The following is an 8,779-nucleotide window of genomic DNA, read 5'->3' as shown; positions in this document are numbered from 1 at the left end:
ACAAAACTTGCTCTGTGGGTGACAAGCGGTTTTAGGATTGATTCAACGAAACCTGATATTTCCTCAGTTAGGGTCCCATGGTTGGATATAATAGGTCTGCCAGGGTTCCCTTGTTTGTGGATTTTAGGGAGCATGTAAAAAGTCCCTGGGTTAGGTAGCGGGGGGGATCAAGGTCTGTAGTTTTTCTGTAGTAGGTTCTTGCAGTGATCTTTCCTGTAGTGGACAGCAAAACAATCCTTCTCTAAGTTCCACAGTTGGACTTCCCTCCTTTCTTGAAGACTGTCAGAATCATGGCATCCCTGAGGTCATTTTTGACTTGCTCATCATTCTAAATCCTTAAGATGAGGCCATGGAGCTGTGCTGTGAGCTTCTCCCCACTCTGCTTGAAGATTTTGATGGGGCTTCCATCAGCTCCAGATGCCTTGTTGTTCTTCATCTGTTTGGTGGCTTTCCTCACCTTGTCAAGTGTTGGAAGGATTCCAAGATTGTTGCTGATGAGTGTTCTCAACCTCAGCTTGCAACATCAGAGACAGTCTTGATCAAGAAGGTCTTCAAAATTCACCTTTCAATGGGCACTGATGGTTCTTATTTCCTTGATCAGGTCTCCTCCATCCTTAGGTTTCAAGGGGGTTGGGTCCCTGAGTGCTTGGATCATAGGTGGCTTTGGTGGCACTGAAATATTTACACATATTGTGGATGTCAGCAAGATGGTGAATCTCCTTTGCCTTGTCTTTCCACCATCTGTTCTTCATATCAGAGGTCTTCCTTTGGACCTCTGCCTTGGCTTGTTGGAGATTCAGATTCAATTTCTTTTGCTTGGAGTTGATGTCATTCTGCCATGCACAAAAGGCCTTGTGCTTGCGGTCTATCTACTCTTGGATCTCCCAGCTATTCTCATCAAACCAGTCTTGATGTTTTCTAGTAAAGAATTAAAGTGTCTCTTCACAGGTGCTGATGATGGTGCACTTGAAGGCACCCCAAATGCTGCTGACATTCTCCCATTACTGTTGATCAGAATTTGTCAGTTTTTTGTTGAGGTGCTGGTGAAAGAGGTCTTGCTTGATTGGGTTTTTGAGTCCTCTGACACCTGAGCAGGCAGGTGTGCATCGTAAGCAGGAATAAAAGGGAAGAAAACAGCAGCTTTCCAAAACTTTTGGTTCTGAAATTTCAGCAACATGCAGAACTGCAGCTGGAGTTAACACAATACAAGCCTACAGAGCAATACAGATGCAGCCTGGTCAGTGTATGAAAAGCTGGAGAAAGATGGCTTTATTTCAAAGTAAAGAACTGCCTCTGCTTATGTAGAAGTTTCCATATGTAACCTATGTAAAGCAAGAAATGTTTTGTTGCATTAACAGCTAATCTACATAGTATCACTGAGAATTAAAACCAGAATTTCTTTTTGTATCTTCAAGGGTAGGGGTTGACAGTGTTTTGCACTGCGGCACTGCTTTAACACAGATTAGATCCAAGCACAGACTGCTTCCAGCCTAGCGTGTTACCCCCTGCTTTTCCCTGATGTCTGGGCAAAGCTCCCACTGCTGAAACACTACAGAAGCCCTCCCACTCTTTGAGATGGATTTGGCTTGTGGGCCGGGTAATAGGTTGCCAACCCCTGCTCTAGAGTGTTTCAGTAGTCATCAACTGTAATCAATAAATGAAAAGAAAGAGAAAAATAAGAGTTATATTTTCAGAATGGATTTGCGTGCATCTCTTTCATTAAACACTAAACTCAGAAAACATAAAAGAAGCTTTAAAATGGATACCTCCCAACCAAGGCCTGCTACAAAATCTTCATAGGCTTGGCTCCCTCCAGTATTTGTGAGGATGGAGTGTTTATCTTCTTGGCCCTCAGCAACATAAAATACTGCAATCTTGTGAGTCTCTCTGCTGTAAAATGCAGGAGCAGAATTACATAACTGTCCATTTCAGAGTTTTAATATGGAATTAGAATAGGGAAGCAATGCATACAAACAATGGCTGGCATTTAGAATTTTAAAAAGCTAGTGAAAATACAGTACAATAAAAAACTCTCTCTCTTTCTGTTTTTTATCTTTCATGTTTCCTTGCTCTCATCCTTTACATTATTTTGCTCGTACATTCTGTTTTGCCATTCACCAACAGCAATTGCCACCTGTGAGATTAGCAGCAACAGATGGTACAATAGAGTATTCAAAAAATTAATGAAGAGGTTTTTAGTTGTGGACCCAAAAAAAGTAAAACCTATGATATGGATATTATTTTCATTACAAAGAGGTGCTTTAATTATTCTTTAATAGTTGTATGTGTAATACCTTGCAAGTGATCTAATAAAAGTGTCTCAAAAAGATTAATTTAATAACCACAAGTGATATGAGGGGTTTTTTTGTGCATCTCTAGTTTAAAAACAGCTGGATAAAGAGCTGCACAACTGAAAAGTGTTTCTAACAGTTGTTTCACTAATTTTACAAGCATCTGAAGAGCTGTCAATTTTAAGGACAACAGCCAAATGGTAGACTAGCTAGCTAATTATAAATTTTCTGCTTCACTTTTAATGGAATTAATTTTGTATTTATAAAACAACCCACCCTTCCAACAGAGAGAGAGAGAGAGAGAGAGAGAGAGAGAGAGAGAGAGAGAGAGAGCGCGCGCGCGCGCACACTAAAGTCTTACAGAACCTCTAAAACTTTCACTTATCCATTTCTGATGCTAGTCTGCTGGTGGGAGTCAACAGAAAGGCTTTACAAAAAATGCCACATGATAAAAGATGGTATTTCTCTATGATGCCCACCTCTGAAAATCTACATTCATGTACTTAAAAGCCCCTAGAGATTATACTTTTGTGTCAATTTTTAAAGAATTTGATAAAACAGACAAACTACCACCACTTGGTTTGGAAAAGTGGCTTGTAGTGAGCACAAAGTGAAGGTGAGGGGCAGTACTGTAGCAAGGGGGTGGGGAGCAGGGTGACCACCCTGGGTGCTGAAACAAAGGGGCACCAACAGGTACTGCCCAGCTGAGGTGGGGCGTGGGACGGAGCCGCAAACTGCTTGTTTCGGGGGGAGGGAGCATCGGGATAGGGGAAGGGTGCTCCCGCCACTGCGTGCACTCCCAGGCAAGAATGGGGGGCATATGCCCCCCAGAATTGGTGTGGGGGAGGGGGGCGCGAGGGCATGTGCCCCCCAGATCCCTGAGCAGGGTGAGGGTGGGCTGCTGCTGTGGCCTTTACCCCAGGCACTCAACTTCATTGCTATGGCACTGGCTAGGGTAATGTCCGTTTCAAGCTATTGGGACATTATTTTAGCTTTTCTTATGAGCCACAATTCCAATCACTTCCATACTTTGTAAAATATTGATGGCTTTAATTCTCAGATATTAATTCCAAGCTATTGTCATTGAATTTTGAAATTTCTCTCTCTCATTATACGAGAGAAGAATTCTTGTTGTGCCTTATAGGCAAGCTTTTGGGTGTATCCGTACCTTCTTCAGGCTTCACAGTGAGGCCCAAGGGAGGGTACTGTGACATTCAAAAGCTTACCTATGTCTATACCAGCCATGCTGTTGCTCCAATATAATACCCGCAAGAATTCTTGCCTTTCACATACTGGACTGTCACGACAACAACATCATCTTAACATTACCATCTCTTTTATTAGATATCTATGTACAGTAGATGCTTGCACAACGATTTTCATGGAACATACTAAAATAATATTAACAGATAAATTACTTGTTTGAAGATTTTAATTTTATTTCATGGTACTCTATTCAAATTTTCATTTCACCCTATACTTTGCAGGTACTGTTTTCAAAAAGTAGCATATATGATTTATTTATTGGGACACAAATTTGTTAAGTGTTCTATATAAACTAAAGCTATTTAAATAAAAACTCACTTTGAAAAATAAAATGATTGATTCAAATAAATTAGCTCTTTTAATAATTTACCATTGTCGTGAGTCCAAATTTCTAAGTTCTCGAAGTAACTTCTCATTTTTCTTCAAGAGATGAAAGCTTCTTCTAAACAAAATAATTTTTAGCATTTTCAGCACACATTCAATGATGGATATAGGCGAGTACAAGAACACATTTTCAGTTCTATTCATGAAATTGCCCAGAATTGTTCTTGTTCAAAATTCTAATGAAACTTTTCAAATAAGAAAGACAAACAATTTCTATTCTAGGAAGTTTTGTGCACTCTTCTTAAAGCTCTGAGTGTAATCCCTACTTCCTTTCACTTTCCACTTCTGTGAATTTAGTGTCTCCAGCTATAGTCAGTATCCCTGCCTATGGAAGAATGGTGCCTATATAATGTGCTCCTTGGCAGACCAGGGAATAACTGTTTAGTGATACTGAATACTATCATAATCAACCATCCTTGAGAATGAGAACCCTGGAAACTGAACTCTGATTTCCTGAATTGCAGAGCAAAGCTAAGCATAGCCAACTGGCTACCCAGTCAGCTGAAATGCTTAAAAACAAGTACCCCTACCCCAAACCACACAGTTACGTTATAGCAAAATAACTGCCTGTATTCTTAAAATTCTACTTAAAATACTGCTGATAACATATGCTGAAACGAGGCCAAGAACTGCACCACTGGAAAAAAGGCAGCTTTGGCAAATTGAAAGCCTGCTTAAGAATAAAAGAATCTTTTAAAAGTAGGGCTAGAATGGACCAACCTCCTGCTCAGAAAAGGATAATCCTCAATTAAATCACCACAGTCAAAAGTGTATGTAAACTGCTCTTAAAAATGTTCAAGGATGGAGATTCTACAACCTCCCTGGGTAGTCCATGTTTAAGCATACTCATCTTGAAGAAAGTTCTTCCTAAATGTCCAGCTTAAATTTCCCCTGCAGCAATTTGAGACCATTGTTCCTAGACTTGTCTCTGGCAGCCGCAGAAAATAGTTTATCTGCATCCTCATTAAAAGCATCATTCAGGTATCTGAAGACTGTTATCAAACCCTCCCTCACCCTCCTTCATCTTGTCTTCTCCAGACTATAACCCTAGTTCTTTCAGCCTTTCCTAATACGTCACATTTCCCAGGCTTCTAGTTATTTCTGTTGCTCTCTGATGGGCTCTTTCTAGTTTGAAGTGTGGGGCCAAGGACTGGACACAGTAATCCAGATGAGGCCTTACCGGTGCTGAACAGAGTGGAAGGGTCACTCCATTTAATTTGCAGTGACACTTCATTTAATACAACCTAATATACAATGATTTTTTTTGCAACAAGAGCCCAGTGTCAGTCATATTCAGCCCAGGTCCTTGACTGCAGTCTTCAGCTTAGTTGATCATTCCCCAGTTTATCTTTGTGCAAGCAACAGTTCTGTCCTAAGTACAGAACTTGGTACTTATCTTTGTTGATTTTCTTCATTCTGGACTGTGTCTCTAGTCTATCAAGTTCATTCTAAATCTAAACCTACCCTCATGTATCTGCAATTTCACCCAACTTGGTCTTGTCCGCAAATTTGCTGAGTGTACCATTGTCCAAATCAATAATTAAGATATTAAACAATAGCCTACCCAGAAGAGGCCATTGGAGAGTCCTGCTCCATAACTCACCCTAACTGGGCATCTAGTCATCATGACTAGCCATTGAATCTGATGATCCAATGAGATGTGTATCCGTTTTACACTACTTTCATCTAGCCTGTAATTCTTTACCTTACATATGAGAATGTCATGATAGACAATGTCAAAGGTTTTGCTAGAATCAAGATGTATCATCATGTTCGTTTCTCTCCCTAATTCCATGGAGCTGGTCATAGAAAGGTATCAGGTTAATTAGGCACAACTTGCTTTTTATGAATCCTGCTTGTTCACAAACAAGAACAGTTATCACACATTTGCTGCCAAAATCCTTGATGACAAGAAGTTTCATTCATATGACTGCATGTTACTTTACTCATCCAGACCTATTTTATTTCCTTCACAGTATGGCAATATCTTGATGTCTAATCCTTCTGATCAATTCCACATTTCATTCAATGGAGAGTGAAGATTTCAGAAAGACACTAAAATTCTGGGATATGCATCTTGTATGCTTTTTAAAAAAAATGACACCACAACTACATAAAGGGACATCTCTTGCTCAAAAATGTCTTACCTCCTGTCATCTTAAACACCAACTAAAATGATCAGGATTGAAATAACTGAGGGGAAAAATCTCAGCTGGCTTGTATCTGTGCACTTCTCTGGAGAAGTACATTTGTATGCTCTTCCCCAGGCAGATCATGTACCAGTGCAACAGTGAATCTGATGTTATCCCAGAACTTGGCTCTGTCAATGACATACTGCCTCATTTTCCTGAGCTCCTTGCAGGAACAAGGCAGGAAGCAGAAGCGGCCATTTACCCACTTAAGGTTCTTTAAATCAAGCTGGGTGAGGGGAGCACGGTAGACAGTAAGGATAGTCTCCTCCCAACAAGCTTCCTGCACCAATCTCAAAATCTGGCCAAAGGCATTCTTGGCCTAAGGAGCTCTATTCCCTATGAAGCGATGAATACAATGACAACAAAGGAAGAATCACATAAAAGAACACTGCTGAGTAACAGTTAACTAACTGTAATTTGTATTGAAGAGCATACCCATTTTTTCTTACCTTTTATCCCAAGAATTCATACCCAGTATGCTGAGAAGTAATCTGCAATAGTAAAATGCTGACTGGGGCTTCTGGGGGGTTGGTTCATTCTGTTCCACAGCTTTCATATTTAAGTCATTAAAGTGTTTTTCAACAAATTCTCTCTCTTCTGTGTCTTGCTTAAGAATTGCATTGATTACATCATTTTCCTGTTTTTCTGAGATACAGATTGGTTGAGGAGCTGGTGTATTGAGTGAGACTCCTGTTCTCTGTAAGCATTCAGGACTAGTGATACCTAAATACTGCAAGAGCTCATCAAGAGCATCTTCCTCATCCCTAATTGTATCCCATGTTGGCACAGTTTCTCTAAATGTTCTTTTTGCATGGAGTGTAATTCCATCCCTTATAGCTACATCCTCTACGAACTCACTGAAAGATGGGGCATCATCTGGTTTCTCTTGCTCATATAAAGAAAGCGCAAAAGCAGTTTGTTGTGACGATCCACATAAAGATGATGGCCCATACAAAATTGCAGAATCCCATGAATATTTACCAGACAGATCACGCACTATAATTCTGACATTTGGATTAGCAGATACGAGTCCAGCAGACAATCCTCCCCCAGGCATATTCTCTTCAGCTTGGATTTGTATACAAGAGACTAAGGAAGTATTGTTTAGCACAAAGAACTGAAGGTTTGGACTCTCAAAAAGTTCAGGAGAAAGTTCAGGACTCTCACTGTAAGGGTTATCATTGTTTTCGCAAACTTGACTAGTTAACATGGCAGGGCCTCCACTCATTGGATAGTGGCCTAAGTGGTTCACTAAATGAGTTACTACAGTACGAGCTGCAACGGAGATCAATCCTTGTTGCATATGGGTTTTCACTGCAAGAGAAAAAATGCTGGTGTTATAATTAAAGTTTGTGGAAGCAACATTGAGAGACTTTAGGTTTTATTAGTTGATTTTTGAGAATAAGAACTGAAGTTAAGGTGCACACATACAAAATACAGATTTGAAAGAACAATGGTCTTAAGAATGTAGAACAAAGTAAACTCATATTAAACAATTTAAAAAAGAAAACTATTCTAATAGTTTTAAAACTTATTTTTACTGTCATTTTTAAGATGGTATTTCTTAATCTACTGAAAATAGATCTGATATTGTTGATAAAGTGAGAGCTACTTTATTATTAAAAGTCAAACCATTAAAACTACAATAGATTTTTATATTTTGATACAGCAGTACTTTGAGGGAGATGCCCCTGATTTAGTCCAAGGCTCAAAACAGGATCATCCCTAGCCTTACGCAATCCAAGACAAATGTTTATCTAACCTGTTCTTAAAACACTTCCAATAATGGAGATTCTACAACTTCTCTATATAATCTAATTCCAGTGTTTAATAACCCTCATAGTTAAAAAGTTCTTCCTAATATCTAGCCTAAATCTCCATTGCTTTCTGTTGTATCCTCAATAGACATTGAGAACAATTGAATGCTACCCTCTTCAAAATAATCCTTTCTGTACCCTTCTCTTCTTTAGAATAAATACTACCAGTTTTTTCCATTTTCACTCATATATCATGTTTTACAGACCTCTTATCATGTATGTTGCTTGTCTCTGTACTCTCTCCAATTTGTCCGCAACTTTTTTTTTTTTTTTTTTTTTAAATAAGAGTATGGGGCCCAAAAATGAATGTAGTACTTATTCCCATGACAATTAGGGCAGAAGAATCACTTCTTGTGACTCACATATAGCACTTGCGTTAATACATCTTGGTAGGCTATTACCTTTTCTTGCAATAATATTACACGAACTGTAAGAAATAATCTTGCAGTGACCAGTGAAAGTCCTGTCAGTAGGATTTTTAAGTCCTTTTTCCATCTTTACAATCAAAGCTATATATAAATTTTCCATTTCCACTGGGAGGATTGCCACTCTCCTGGTAAAACCATGAAAGTACAGACATTCCAGCTTTGTTGTCCTGGAGTGAAAATGATGATTCCAGAAGAAAAATAACCTGGCTCCAACCAAATAGAAGTCACTCCTTGGAGAATTTCTTCTGGGAGAATCAATGTTTGTATACTTTCCTTTGTTTTAACTCCTTCCAGGGACCAGGAGTGGAGCTGTGGGGAAGAGCCCCCATGCCTTCCAGAGACCAGAGTCATCCTTGTCTGGAGAAGGTGCAGGGAGCAGCTGCTCCAACTATTCCCATAAA

General features: G+C 39.4%; 1 protein-coding gene across 4 annotated transcripts in view; it reads right to left on the bottom strand.

Moving 5' to 3' along the window:
• RALGAPA1 (Ral GTPase activating protein catalytic alpha subunit 1) overlaps nucleotides 1-8,779 on the bottom strand; it is a 163,853-nt gene that overhangs the window by 22,004 nt on the left and 133,070 nt on the right. For 2 of the 4 annotated variants that reach the window (XR_003093553.1, XM_025201507.1), the window contains exons 31-33: nucleotides 6,583-7,447; nucleotides 3,928-3,999; nucleotides 1,767-1,890 (exon numbers count right to left, since the gene is read on the bottom strand). Coding sequence is in view for 3 of the 4 variants with exons in the window: in XM_025201507.1 (XP_025057292.1) it covers nucleotides 1,767-1,890; nucleotides 3,928-3,999; nucleotides 6,583-7,447 (1,061 nt within the window). In the remaining variant the exon portion in view is untranslated. Of the gene's footprint in view, nucleotides 1-902; nucleotides 1,323-1,766; nucleotides 1,891-3,927; nucleotides 4,000-6,582; nucleotides 7,448-8,779 lie in introns of those variants that run through there. The other 2 variants (XM_025201512.1, XM_025201517.1) reach the window with 2 other exon arrangements.

The sequence above is a fragment of the Alligator sinensis genome, unplaced genomic scaffold (genome assembly GCF_000455745.1).
Source record: "Alligator sinensis unplaced genomic scaffold, ASM45574v1 scaffold280_1, whole genome shotgun sequence".
Classification (NCBI taxonomy): Eukaryota; Metazoa; Chordata; order Crocodylia; family Alligatoridae; genus Alligator; species Alligator sinensis.
This window is presented reverse-complemented; position numbering and strand designations above follow the sequence as displayed.